General features: G+C 40.7%; 1 protein-coding gene across 1 annotated transcript in view; it reads left to right on the top strand.

Annotated features, from left to right (window-relative positions):
• USP18 (ubiquitin specific peptidase 18) overlaps window positions 1–12,330 on the top strand; it is a 12,752-nt gene extending 422 nt beyond the window's left edge. Inside the window, exons 2-11 of the mRNA XM_015823585.2 lie at window positions 447–635; window positions 2,146–2,242; window positions 3,612–3,757; window positions 4,016–4,095; window positions 5,451–5,597; window positions 6,284–6,379; window positions 6,895–7,065; window positions 9,228–9,359; window positions 11,269–11,318; window positions 12,025–12,330. Coding sequence (XP_015679071.1) covers window positions 455–635; window positions 2,146–2,242; window positions 3,612–3,757; window positions 4,016–4,095; window positions 5,451–5,597; window positions 6,284–6,379; window positions 6,895–7,065; window positions 9,228–9,359; window positions 11,269–11,318; window positions 12,025–12,130 — 1,206 coding nt within the window. The 5' untranslated portion in view covers window positions 447–454 and the 3' untranslated portion in view covers window positions 12,131–12,330. The remainder of the gene's footprint in view (window positions 1–446; window positions 636–2,145; window positions 2,243–3,611; window positions 3,758–4,015; window positions 4,096–5,450; window positions 5,598–6,283; window positions 6,380–6,894; window positions 7,066–9,227; window positions 9,360–11,268; window positions 11,319–12,024) is intronic.
• Window positions 12,331–14,636: the final 2,306 nt, after the last annotated feature.

Raw genomic sequence — 14,636 nt, forward strand, 5'->3', positions numbered from 1 at the left:
TTTCTAATTGTGATGTACTTGTGATTGCTTTTTTTCTTATGTTGAAAACAATAAAAAAAAATTTTGAAGAAAAAAAAAAAAAGGCAACAAACATATACAATACTCTTTCCTCCTCCTATTTTTCCCACAAAAACAACCCTGTGAGGTGGGTTGGGCTAAGAGAGAGAGAGATTGCCCAAGGTCACCCAGCTGCTTTCATTGCGTAAGGTGGGATTGGAACTCACAGTCTCCCAGTTTCTAGCCTGGTGCCTTAACTAGACTGGCTCTTCTTTTCCCATTTAAATTATTCAGTAGTTTTGTAACTGAAAATCCATCAAATATCTGGTGCTGAGTACTACCAAGTGGGTCAGGCTTTGCTGCTAAACCCTCATTTGCGTACACCTGCTTTACTGAAGAAGTCAGAATTGCAGGTACTGTAACTAGTTTATTGTGTGTTTTGTACACAGCAACCTTGATGGGTCAGAAATCTGGACATCCCAAGGAAAAAAGATATCCCAAACTGTATGGTTATCAGATTCTGGCACCAGAAGAAGGAGAAGAAGACAAAGAAAACCACAAGAAAGAAAACAACAAGGATTTGGAAAAAATTAGCAAGCAGTTTGAAGAAATCATTGGAATGGCAGACTCAAGAAACGGTACTTTGGTCTTTGATTTGTGCTTTATTTATTGATCTGACTTTTATTTGTGTATGCTGCTCCTTTCAGAAAGAACCCTTTTGGCATGTTGCATAGCAAAATACAATATAAAACAAGCTCCATAGGAAAAGAAATAAAACAAGAATGCTACTAGAGAAGGGAGAAAATAAAAGATGGCAAGGAGAGTCAAATCAGAGAACAGCTGTCTGGAAAAATCCGGTTTCCAGGAGCTTGTAAAAAAGCAATGAAGAGGCAGCCAGCTTGATAGCCTCCATACTAGGTCCAATGGGCTGGACTACAGCTGGCTGCAAAAGACAATCCAGAATGTATCTGGATGCTAAACCATGAAGGGCTTTATTTACAGCTCAAACCAGCACCTTTAATTGGACCTGGAATCCAACTGAAAACCAATTTGGACTCCACAAAGCTGGTGTAACCTGCTTCCAGTGTTGGAGCCTGTAAGTGTGCAGCTACTGTAACTAGTTGCAATTTTGGAATAGTCTTTAAGGACAGCCCTAAGTCTAGTGTGTTACAGTGGTCTGGATGCCGGGAATGGGGGCATAGGTTTTCATGGCCAATTTCTATTGCCTGTCATCATTTTCCTCTATGGTTGCCTATTATTATTTCAACTCCTTAGATAAGGAGGACCATAGATATTTTTTCATTCAATCCTTCGTAACAAAACTCTTACTATAATAGAGTTTTACTAGGATACCAGATTTTATAGCATTATAATTTTATAAGCTGGAACTCCTACTCTGGGGACAGAGAGTCTTGATTTCATATTTCTCTTTCTGGCGCTTGGAAAAAGTTGTATTCCCAAGGTTGAAACTCCAGTGGCAGAAGACTTGAAAATAGCATAGGTCAGTGATGGTGAACCTTTTAGAGACCGAGTGCCCCAAAACTGGCCCGCCCCCGTTCTGCCCCCCCCACCCCCACTCCGCCTGCCCGCAGGGCCATTCACCGCCTCCAGGGTCCACCGCAGATTGCCCAGGCAGCCCAGCAGTGCTATGGCAGTCACGCCCTCTGCCCGCGCCCTGCAGCATCAACTGTGCATGATGGGGTGTGAGGACTGAGTCTTGTCTACGCTGCCTGGCTGCCATGTCCTTGGCTGCGCTGCTCTGGGTGGGCCACGTTCAGGGGCGACTCTCCTTCAGGGGGGTTGCTGGAGAGGAGGAATTGCGGGGGAGGCGAGGCTAGGGCAACGGCACGTGTGCCCACAGAGAGGGCTCCAAGTGCCGCCTCTGGCATCCATGCCATAGGTTCGCCACCACTGGCATAGGTTGTGGAAGGGATTACATTTACCAGAAAACTAATGAAAATAATTTTGAATTCAGTGCTCCTTCCTCTAAATGGGAAAGTCCTGCACGCTTTTCTCCTTTGAGTATAAGTCTCATATTGCTATAGATGTCCTGTAGTCTCTCTGAAAAAGCAGGTAGCATTAGATATCTGCAATATCTTTCTCCTTCCTTTTTGTCCAAGCTGCTCATTCTAGTTTTGGGTCTTTCAGGTGCTGTTGGCTTATACAACATTGGATTGAGCTGCTGCATCAACTCATTGCTTCAAAGCTTCTTAATGAACAGATACTTCACTACGATACTTCGGAGGTGAGTCATGCTCAGAGGGTATAGTTAATTTGTCCTCAATCTAAAGAGTGTTCCTTTTCCAACATTAGTAGCTAGAAAACCATGGCTAGTTTTGGAGAAGCTAAGCAAGATTGGCCTGGTTAGTGTTTGGATGAGAAACTGCCCCTCGCTTAGACTGGGATTGCATTGGTTTGTGGGAATGGCCTTGTGTCATTAACTTAGCAACTGCAGTGATTCACTTAACAAGAAAGATCATAAAATGGGGCAAATTTCACTTAACAAATGTCTCATTTAATAACTGAAATTTTGGGCTCAATTGTGGTTGTAAGTCAAGGACTACTTGTAGTTAACTTATGATTAGTTGCCTAGCAACCTGTTGAAGTTACAACCGGCCCTCCCACGACTTATGATTTGCTTTCAAAGTTCTGATGTTACCTCTCCCCATGGTCACGTGACTGAGCCACATTTGCAGCATCTCACAGTGACACGATTGCAATATTCAACATTTTTTGTCAGTTTCTTGCATTTACTTCTAATTTCCAGCAAAAAAACCCACTCTTTGGTATAATGGAATCTCTTAACAGCCATGGTATTTGCTTAACGACTGCTGTGAAAAAAATCGTAAAAGTGGATTCAGTAATGTGGTGACCTGCTTTATGACTGTCATAAATAGGACTGTAATTGCCAGGCTCAATTACAGTCATAAGTCAAGGACTACCGATAGTAAGTTGCTTCTATATTTTTGCCCAGAAAATAACGTAGGCATGTGTACATGGCTTCGAGGAACCACAGAGGCAATAATGTGTGCAGACAGTTGAGAAATGAAAATAGGAAATGCCTATTCTTATCTCTTCTTCTAACAATTTATCTGGGTAAACGTTTAGGCAAGCCAGCCTCCCCATTTGCAGAATGAAAAAAATGAACATTCCTTTTCAGGATTGTTGCAAAACCATAGAATAATTTCAACATTTCCTACTTCCTAGTACCTGTGGCTACTATTATGATTAACTGGAACCATGAAGCTGGTGTGCAACAGCAATGCATTATTATTTAATAAAACATGTATTATTTACACAGATAATATTTTATTTTTATAAAAATAATAAAAGTTTTAAATTTCTACATTGAAGTTTTAAAGCCACATTTAAATCGTTGGCCTCCTCCCTCTTCTTTATGGCGATGGCAAAACTGCAATCTCTGTTGTTGTTAGTGGCGAAGTCGTGTCCGACCCATCGCGACCCCATGGACAACGTTCCTCCAGGCCTTCCTGTCTGTACAATATAGTAAACGTGTTAGGTTTTTATTTCTTTTTAAGGACCTGGCCTTCAAGTATGAGCTCAGTTTTTCCTGACTGTGAAAGACAATCATATTTTGATTCTTTTCACTGCAGGATTAAAGTACCGCTTGGAGCAGCAGAACAGAAGGCCAGTGTCCCTTACCAAATGCTTCTGCTGTTAGAAAATATGCAGCGGGCCAAGGGGAAGTCTGTGCGCCCTTTCCATCTTATCTACTGCCTTTCTCTTCACGGCGTGAGATGTAAGGAAGATCTGGAGCCTCTTGGATACCATTTGGATGGCATAACCTTTAGGGATTGGAAAGCAGATAGTGTTAGCTGGGGAAGGCAAAATTCTGTAAATGGACTTATTGGGCTTATTAGGAGTCCAAAATGGGTTAAAAATGTCTAGGGATTTGGAAAATAGAAGAATATAGTCATGGAAGTAGATGAGAGTATTAGAATTTGGAAAACTAATGTAAAATCCCCTATGCTAAATTGTGGCTTATTGTCTCTTCTAGTGTTTGTTGGCCACGATGCTTCAGAAGTCTATTACAAAATCTGGAACCTACTTAAAGACCAAATCACAAACACAGACCTGGTAAAATCCTATTTTTATAAAGAAGAAAAAAATACTTTTATCACTGTGGTTTTATAGAAGCGTGATGAGTTAATTAATTGTAATCCCCTTTAAGAAAAGCCCAATTGCTGGACTTCACACTTTGACTACTCTCCATTCCTATTTGCTGTGGTGGCTGTCTGAGCATCCAGTGTTATTAGTGTAACGTAGTTTGGCTCTGAGTTTTAAATGGAAGCTTGAATGGAAAACAGTATTATGGGAAATGTGGAGTCCTGCTTCGTCTACTGATGTCCTAGACGAGTAAAGATGATTCTCTCCCAACTTAATGATTATATATTTAACAGAATGATTATATATTTAAGAGAGAGCAGAAGAGAAAAAAGAACTAATTAAATGATCGTAATTGTTTCCCCCCCCCCCTATTGCTCTCTGTTCAATGTAGTGGTGATCTCTGTTGCATATTATTTAATTTGACCAAGTTTTTTTTGGTGTTGGAGGGAATTATGGGAACTACAATTCTAACTGTCTGGACATCAGTAAGTCGGACGTGGTAGAGCATTGCATTAGATGGTCTCACAATGATAGGAACCAGATAGAATCTATGTGTCAAACTGTGTAGTATTGTATCTGTATTGGTAGATACAGTCCTTGACTTAACAACCATTTGTTTAGCAACTGAAAAAAGTGACTTATGAGCAGTCCTCACACTTATGACCATCACGATATTCCCCCCTGGTCACGTGATCAAATTTTGGGTGCTTGGCAATTGGCTTGCATTTATGATGGTTGCAGTATCCCAGGGTCATGTGATCACCATTTGCGACCTTCCCAGCTGGCTTCTGACAGGCAAAGTCAATGGGGGAAGCTGGATTCTTTTAACAACTGGGTGATCTTATCGTGGCAAAAAAAGTTTGTAAAATTGGGCACAACTCACTGAACAACCACCTTGCTTAGCAACAGAAATTCTGGTCCCAATTGTGATCATAAAGCAAGGACTACCTATATAGCCTGCTCTAAGCTCTTGCCCTCTAGATCAGTGTTTCTCAACCTTGACAATTTTAAGGCATGCTGGCTGTGGAATTCTGGGAGTTGAAGTTCACATGCCTTAAAATTGTCAAAGTTGAGAAACACTGCTCTAGATAGACCTGAGCCTTCCACATACATGACAGAAAGAGGTTCTTGGATTCACAGTTCCAGCATGTGGTTGTTATCAAATTAGGAAAGACTGGTACAAAATCACATTTCTGGGAAAGCAATAAAATAATAATAATAATAATAATAATAATAATAATAATAATAATAATAATAATAATAATAATAATAATAATAATAATATTGTTTTCTTTTTGGTTCTTCTCACTTTCCATCTGTTGAAGGTTGAAGAATTGACTCATCTGTATACCATCCATTTACGAGAGCTCTTGGTGTGCCAGAAATGTTCCCATGAAATAAAGATAGACAGTAACCAGCTAATGCTTCATCTTCCAATGTTTGATTTTGATTCCCGTCCGATTATTAACTTGGTAAGTTCATTTGGGCATTTTTGAAAGACAGGAAGATGCAACCAAGATACTCTAAGGCAGGCATGTCAAACTTGATTTATTTATCAAATTTCTCTGCTGCCTAGCTCACTATTCAAAGTGACCGGGCAGCTTACAATACAATAAAAAGCATAAAAACAAAAACATTAAAATTAACAGAAATTAGATAAAACTAAGAACCAGGTACACAAGTGATAAGGAGGTGAGATCTTTTTCGTAACTCCACCAACCACCTCCAGTGTAAAGCATCTCCTTTGGGGGCCCAAGCCAACCCGCAGAGCCACGTTTGAGGTTCTTCCAAAAGACCAAGAGTATGGCGGTGGATATCACCTCTGACAGCAAGATATTCCAAAAGGCAGGGGCCACAGCAGAAAAGACCCTTCTCTTAGACTCCACCTGCAAAAATTCCTTGCCTGATGAAGTCTGCAGCATGCTCCTTGATTACTTTAAATAGGTGGTAAAAGTGCATTTTCAGAGGTATTACTCTTAACATTACCACTGGTAGTTTGAATGATGCAACCTATAGCTGAATATATCTGGAGAATTGCAGGTTTGGAAATGGTAGCTTTATGGCCTTAATTTAAGTGGAAAGAATTAAATATGGGTTGTATTGGAGGGAACTGATATCTGTTCTTGCTTTCTACAATTTATTATTCCTCTTTTCCTAGGAAAATTCACTACGCAGTTTTTTCAGACCAGAGCAATTAACTAAAGAAAATACAAGTTACTGTACGAAGTGTGACAAGAAAACATCATGTCTGCAGGTAATGCTGTTTTAGGTGGCGGAATAGGAGAGATGATTGTTTTGGGAATTTCATTGCCTTTATATTTTAGGATTAAATTATTTGTTTGCCTAAGGTAACTAGTATTGTATCTCTTTATGGCTAGAAAAAATCCACAAAGCAGTTCCATGGCTTTTGTCAAACACACCTTGGAAGAAGCCTCCAGTATATTTTACTTAATGTTAGACCCAGATTTTAGGCCGTCCAGGTTGATAATTTTGGGAATTGAAGTTTAATTGTATCACAATTACATACAATTAAATTGTATTTAATTGTAGAGAAGTCCCTTCTTTGTAGTTTCTTAATGTTGGCTGCAATGGACTATTTTTTGCTGGTCCTTGAACCCCAGTTATGGCCCTTAAAGCCTTCTTCAGGTACAGTTGGCCAGAACTGGTGTGTTTCCAACCAGGAATAGGACACAGCCCTTTCCCCAGGGATCTCCCAGTGTCTATCAAGACTGTCTATTCAGACAGAATGTTTTTTTGCTGATTTTGCAGAGGATGAAAATAATGTATTTGCCACGCATGTTGACGCTGCATCTTGCTCGCTTCCGTTCCAAAGATGGCAACAGAACTAGGAAAGTCACACATAGCTTGACTTTCCCACCAACTCTAGATTTCAGCCAAATCTTGGCACCGGAACAGTTTCATCCAGATGCTAAAAAGAAGGTAGGATATTGACATGCATTCCCTCTGGCATTAAGGCTACTATCATTTAGGGCAGTGGTTCTCAACCTTTTTAATGCCGCGACCCCAACCGGTCGTACGTCAAGGACTAAACCGGTCGTAAGTCGAGGACTAAACCAGTCGTAAGTCGAAGACTTTCCCTGTCCGGGAGCGCAGCGCATGCGTGGTTCTGCCCCCTGCGCCGGCCGAGGCGTAGCTGGCAAGTGGCAGAGACGGAGCAGGCCGACCACCAGCTGGCCCAGCCCAAGGGAGGTAAGGCACCCGCCGGAAAGGGGGAAAAAAATGGCGGACAGAAAAAATGGCGGACAGCCTTGCTTGGCGACCCCCGTGAAATGGTCGATCGACCCCAAATGGGGTCCCGACCCACAGGTTGAGAACCACTGATTTAGGGTGAGCAATTGCGATCTGAGGGGTAAAGCCAGTCCTTGAACCCCAGTCATGGTCTTTAAAGCTTTGGATAATATAATTACCCAAAATTAGTATTTCAGACCAGGAGGAAGACATAGCCTTTTCTCCATGGATTTTCCATTGTTTATCAAGGTGTCCATTCAGACAGAGCTTTCTGATATTCTCTAATCTGTTCAGCTGGAGACACCTTAGTCCTTATATCCTGGATGTTTTCCTTCAGCCTGGTTCTAGAAAAATATATATGAAGGTACTTTGGATCCCCACCCCCAAACCCTGAAATGCAGATCTTAACAAGTCCAGTGTAAAGTGTAACTGTGCAGTCTTGCATGTTGGGAAGGCTTGCCTGAACAGTGTTTATGGGAAAGTAGATCTTTCTCTCTTTGTCTGAAAGGAAAAGATAAAATGAGAATCACATTTCAAATAAAATAACACAATCAGCCTAATTAAATTGATTAGCTATTTCCCCCTTGAATAAACCCTAAGTCTCAGGCCCAGTTTTCTCTGAAAACTAGCCTTGGCCCGATCTATGATAGCCTGAAAATTTTTCAAGACCGCTGTTCCAGAGGATCTTGAGGAATGACTGTTCCCCATTTTTACTTACATATTTCTTATTTATTACCAAATACTGTATTCCTGGTTGTTCGTTATTTTTATTTACTGTGGAAATTTTATATTAGTATGTAAACTGCATTGAGTCTTGAAGATTTAGCAGAATACAAATTAGATATATAAATAAAAAGATTATTTCTTTTCTCTTTATTTTAACTAATAGTTTTGTAGAATATAAAGAGTAAATGAAGGTGAGTTTTAGGTAAAATGGAGAAGCTGATTGGCTCTACCCAATCATGAAGAGGTTCTTGGTTGATGTCTACATCTAGTCAGCAAATTAGAAATTATTGAGAGACTAAACCCACTTCCTTAAGACCTTTGTTGAATTATAAAAGTAGTTTGATTTCCACCTTTCACGTTTTGTCTTTGTATAAATCGTTATATGAGTCTGAAGATGAAAGCTGGTTTCCATTTATTCAGGATGCTTAATATGAGGTGGCTTTATAAAAAGTTTTAGGGTGCCTTATTATGCCAGTTCTTTCCCCTTGAAGAAGAAAATGGTATCCAAGAAGCCAGCCCAAGACTGAAAGAGAGGGGCATGCCAGCACCATCAGCAAATGGCTAGTAGACATCAGGCTCTATAATCCTGTGTGAATCATCTTGACTGCGCCAATAATAGAAGAGTTGACCAAGTGCATTAGATGTTATCTACCTTGAAACAGCCATGGTTTATTTGAGAAATACTACTTTAAAGCCAGAAAAGATCAGGATGAGGTGAAGGAAACATCACAGAGACACTGTAGGGCATATTCGTAGCATACTTCGATGTACTGTAGGTGGAGGAAATGCCTTTTCTTCCCTCCCAACTTGCCCTGCCAAGCAACTACCTGAAAACTCCCAATTATCTGATCTACTTCCTGCATCAGGATTCTTCCCTGCTCTCTCCCCTAAAATAAACAATTGCCTTGTTGGTAAAATGCCCTAATTGCTCTATAGAAAGCAAGCCTGCAAAAATGGTAACTTGTTAAGGGAAAGAGTTGAAACAAAAGAACTCATGTTGTGGACAATTGTCCTTTGACAGTAGAAGGTCCAGAAGTGATGTGACAATAATAGTCATTTCCTATTAAAAGAAAAAAAGTGTTGTATCTGCTTTGTTCCTCAAAGTATTGTTCTGTACTTCTTTCCAGTGTGATGGGATGTACGATCTCTTTGCGGTGATTGCCCACTCGGGACTAGCTGACTTTGGTCATTATTGTGCCTATATCTGGAGTCTCACCGAATATAAGTGGTATTGCTTCAACGATTCCAGTGTTTGTAAGGTGAGGAAGCCAGACACTCTTGGAGATAGTCTTTCAGAATCACAATCACTTCCAATGTTGTTAGATACATTTTGACTTGAATCTGGGGTTCCTGCAGGCAGAATGGGATAACATGCCATAGTTTCTCCTCAGGGTTGTGTCCTAAGTCCGCTGTTGTTCACCTTGTTGACTGATGACTGTGGTGCCAGGTTTGCCACCAACCATATTGTGAAGTATGCGGATGATACAACAGTAGTGGGCCTTATTTAAGATGACAATGAGGCTGCTTATCGCAAGAAAGTAGAGGGTTTGGTGAACTGGTGTAACAAAAACAGCCTCGTTTTAAACGTAGGAAAAACTAAAGAGATCATTGTTGATTTTAGAAAAGGCAGGCACAGCCACACTGCTCTGTGCATTAATGACTCACCTGGTTAGCAGCATCAAGTTTCTGGGTATGCAGCTAATGAACAGACTAGCCTGGTCGCTCAACAGTGAGACAATGGTGAAGTGAGCACAGTAGCACCTGCATTTTCTGTGTCGCATGAGAAAAGCACAACTTCCTTCCCCTGTCCTTACCACTTTCTACAGAGGGTCAATCAAGAGCATCCTGTCATATGGCATTAACAGTCTGGTTTGGAAGCATCACTGCTTCAGACAGGAAGGCAGTGCAGAGAGTGGTGAGGATGGCATTGGTAGTTCACTTTCTTCTATCCAGGACATAGCATATAAGCGATGCTTGAGCAAAGTCTGCAGGATTGTGTGGGACATTAACATTCTCTTCACAACCTATTTTCTTTGTTACCTTCTGGGAGGACGCTCGGTGGTATCCGAAGCAGAACATCTAGATTCAGTCACAGTTTCATTCCATATAGCATCAAACTTGTGAACTCTCAAATTTCTTCTTTCTACTATGTATTCAAAATGGACAGTGATTTGTGTGTGTGTGTGTAGATATACATAACACATACACATGATATACATTTACATATTCCAATAAATAAGCTGTGAGCACCAGGAGTATATTAAACTAACAATGTTTAATAACACAAAACATATACACACCAAGCTTTCGTCGGAATCCTTCCGACATCGTCAGGGTTAAATGCCAGTCCATGGGAGAGTCTCTTTTATAAACCACCACATTTACATATACATACATGTAGATACTTATACATACATATACATACATAGATGTCAACACTGCTCTTGCTTTGACAACAGATGGAAATGTAGCCATCTTTTCTCTATCGCTTTTAGAGTTCGTTGATGCTGGGAGGAGGAATGTGGATGAGAGTCCAGCTAGTTATAACAATAATAACTCAGCCATGGGAACCCAAGGTTATTGCGCCCAGAGTTGATAGAAATTTGGCGGGCAGGAGAGATGGGGAGAAAGCCCACATTTCAAGTTAATTGGGGAATGTGATTTATGAGTGTTAATTGGAGGAGGGAATTGCACTTTGCTACTTTGTGCCAGGGGAGGGGAATTCAGTTTTTGGCTTCAGCTATGTAGTGCTGATACTTTGTTTCTCAAATAAAAGATTCTTTAAGGAAAACAAGGCCTCAAAGTTCTTTTGAAGAGATTCATCTGTCGGAACCATGACATATACATATACATACATACATACATACATACATACATACATACATACATACGTGTGTGTGTGTGTTATGGGTATGGGTAGATATATACTTTATTTTGAGAGCAGGCAACAATTTCATTTTTAATGTGGGCCAGTGTGCTCATAGTAAAAAGGGCTGAATGTGGTCCTGGGGTTGTAAAATGCCAGGTCTGGTCTATGCTATGGACTAATTTGCTTCTATGTTGTTTGACAAACAACAGTTAAAATAAACCATGACTTTCCATTCAATGGGTGAAACATGTTTCAAAAAATATCCTTGAATGTGGACGCTTCTGCTTTATATTCTGCAGGTATTCTGGGATGATATCAAATCTACTTATGGAAGACAATCTCTCTGTTGGTAAGAAAGGTTTTATTCTAATCCATCTGAAATAGTAGTTCAGAGACAGGAGAAGGTGGAAACCACCGAATACAGCTGGCTGTATGGAGAACAAAATTAGATCAATACAATATACAGGTAGTCCTTGACTTATGACTACAGTTGAGCCCAAAATTTCCATTGCTAAGACAGGTGTACTGTGAGTTTTGCTCCATTTTATGACCTTTCTTGCCACAGTTGTTAAGTGAATCACTGCGGTTGTTAAGTTAGGAACACAGTTGTTAAGTGAATTTGGTTTCCCCGTTGACTCTGCTTGTCAGAAGGTCTGAAAAGGTGATCACATGACCCCGGGACATTGCAAGCAGGATAAATATGAACCAGTTGCCAAGCTCTGAATTTTGATCACGTGACCATGGGGAAACTGCAATGGTTGTAAGTATAAAAACCAGTCATAAGTCACTTTTTTCAGTGTTATTGTAACTTTGGCCACTAAATGAATCGTTGTAAGTTGAGGACTATCTGTATTGTCTTTTCCTATTGATTATGAGACTTTTGGAGGACACCAAATTCCTTGTGCCAGTTAGAAGCTAGTTAAATTGACTGAATTCCGGGCAAATGAACTTCATATGATTCTATGTACTTCCCTGAAAGATGTTTGAAGGAGTAATTCTTGTGTTATCAGTTGATCCGCTTTCCCATCATTCATTATTTCTTTCATGTTTTGCAGGGGTGAAACTGCCTACCTTCTGGTTTACATGAGAAGGAGTAGCAGATCCCTCCCAATGGAAATGAAGACTCACAGTAACTGGGAAAGGCCCATTCACACTCCCTGAATTAACCCAGCAAGTTGAACCCATGTCCATCAACATCAGTGAATGACAATTCATATGAAAAATGTATATCTCAAAGGGAGAATTAGGAATGTAGTTAGCCCTCTAGAAAATGAGTACATAAACAAAAGAATGAATTTCTTTCTAAATAGTTCTGGAAAACTGCCCATAATTCCTTCTTGGGGGTCCAGTTTCTAGAGCAGTGGTGGCGAACCTATGGCACGCGTGCTAGAGGCAGCAGTCAGAGACCTCTCTGTGGGCACGCGCGCCATACCCCGGAGATGGCAACTGTCTCTCTTCAACCAGCCGCCTGCTAACTTGCCGAGGTCCCACGTGGCCGGATGCATCCCAGCACGGCTGGTTTCCCTCCCCCCGTCCCGTCCCTCCTGGCCTCGCATGCTCTCCTTTTCCCAGGCATGACCCACTCCATTGCCTCAGCTGTTGGCCGGCCATCTACCTCAGAGGCGGCTTTTTTGAACTGCTGGTGGCAGGCTGCAGAGCCACAGAGTGCGCTGGTTGAGGGGCTGGCAGGCTGTGACTGCTGACGGGCACTGTCGGCCCTCATGCACTCGCTGGCTTCTGTGTGCAGGGGCTGATGGTGTCAAGCAGTAGGTGCCCCGGCCCTTGCCTTGCCACATGGCAATGGCACCCCTGCCCTGCCTCGCCTCACCCCGCAGGATGAGCCTCCTGCCCCACCTGCCAGAGACCCCCTGGATCTCCCCCAACCCTGCCCACCCACAGGCATCCCTCCCCATGAGCAACATTGAGGTGACCATGCCCATCTTGGGCACACCCACTCAATCTGCCATGACCACCACAGCCACCCCCATCCAGTGGGCCACGCCCACCTGGCACCCGGCAATAAATAAGTGGGGTTTGGGTTGCAGTTTGGGCACTCGGTCTCTAAAAGGTTCGCCATCACTGTTCTAGAGTGATCACAATTTATCAATTAACATAGGAGTAAATTTTAGTATTTCTGCACAAGACTAATATATACAAGTGTGTCTGTTTAAAATGAACTTGTATACTTGAAATTGCATTTTCAGTGGCCTGAGTAACTTGCTTTTTCTTTAGGGGGACATAGTTTTATACAATGGTTAACTACCAGCTACTCTTTCCTACAGAGAGTCATAGGAATTGTAAGATGCTGCAATTGAAAAAGAGATACTTTACATCTGCTTAAATTCGGGCACATTGTATAATAGAAGAACACTTGGAGCATATATTTCTTAGATCAACAAGTTTGTAATTTGCTATACATTTCAACATCAGTCATAGAATGAGGTCTTCTCTACTCTCTTACGATTACTCCAGTGCTTTAATTTGATGTATTTTATGATGATGTATTTTATTATAGCCACCCATGTGCCAGAAATTGCTTGGAATGGGGAAGTGAATGAAATGACACTTTTTTTTCGAAAATGAATGGTTACTTGATCTACCTCAGGTTTCCTTGGACATGTTCATAAGACTGACAAATGAGTGATAGAGTATAAAAAATAATCAACTGGCTATAAAATTAGCTACTTGGCTTAGTGATGGAATAATAATTACTGGCGCTGGACTAGCAAGCGTATAAATTTAATAAATAAATTATCAAATTTAGCAAAAGGGTTTGTATCTACAACAGATTTATTTTGCTTTATTTTAGTTTTGCTTTATTTCAGGAATGCTTTATACTATTATTTATAATAATATAATGCTTTATATATTTATAAACTAATTGTTTATAAATAATCAGTATCATCAACCTGTCATTGCAATATTTATGAATAATGTTATATTTTAATTATATTTTCTTGCTTGGAAAATATTCTATGCCATGAAGCAGTTAAGTAATTCTCTGAAGATGCAGAAAGAGAGTTAATCATATCATTCTGTTAAGTTGATGAGAAACCTCTGATGGGAGCAGATCTAATAAAAATGCAAATAAGGATTGCAGCAGATCATAAATGAGTTTTAATTCAGTTATGGAATATTAAGGTGTGTTTGGACTTTGGAAAATCCAAAGTGAAGATATACTAAATACAATTTGTACAGCCTATGGTCATATTAATGTTGAGGAATTCTAGAGGGCAATATTAATCTGATCTGGATACAGGTTTCCTCTCCATGTTTATGTTCATGTAATGACCCACTGGCAAAGTAGACAGGTCAAATCTAACCTTACAAGTTTTGGCTTCTCCAACCCTACTAGTTTTTAGATGAGAAAGCACTTGGGCTGAGACTAATTTCCCTTTTAAAAGACAATTTGAAACAAGCATTAGTGGTGAAGAAAGCATTCAAATGTTCTGTCCCTGTTCCGACCCGCACACCCAAACAGCCAGCCGAGGGTTTAAAGACTTCTCCAGACACCACTTCACAGATAAGAAACTTGGCAGCAGCTCCGTAGCTGCCTGCCAAGACCTTTTACTCCAAACACACAGAAACAAAAACAATACACACAGTTTAAAACCACAGCACACTACTTTGCCAGAGATTCAGCTTTTGTCCGTCACAGAGGTCCAAA

The sequence above is a fragment of the Protobothrops mucrosquamatus genome, unplaced genomic scaffold, assembly GCF_001527695.2.
Source record: "Protobothrops mucrosquamatus isolate PMUCROS unplaced genomic scaffold, P.Mucros_1.0 scaffold1923, whole genome shotgun sequence".
In the NCBI taxonomy this organism is placed as follows: domain Eukaryota; kingdom Metazoa; phylum Chordata; class Lepidosauria; order Squamata; family Viperidae; genus Protobothrops; species Protobothrops mucrosquamatus.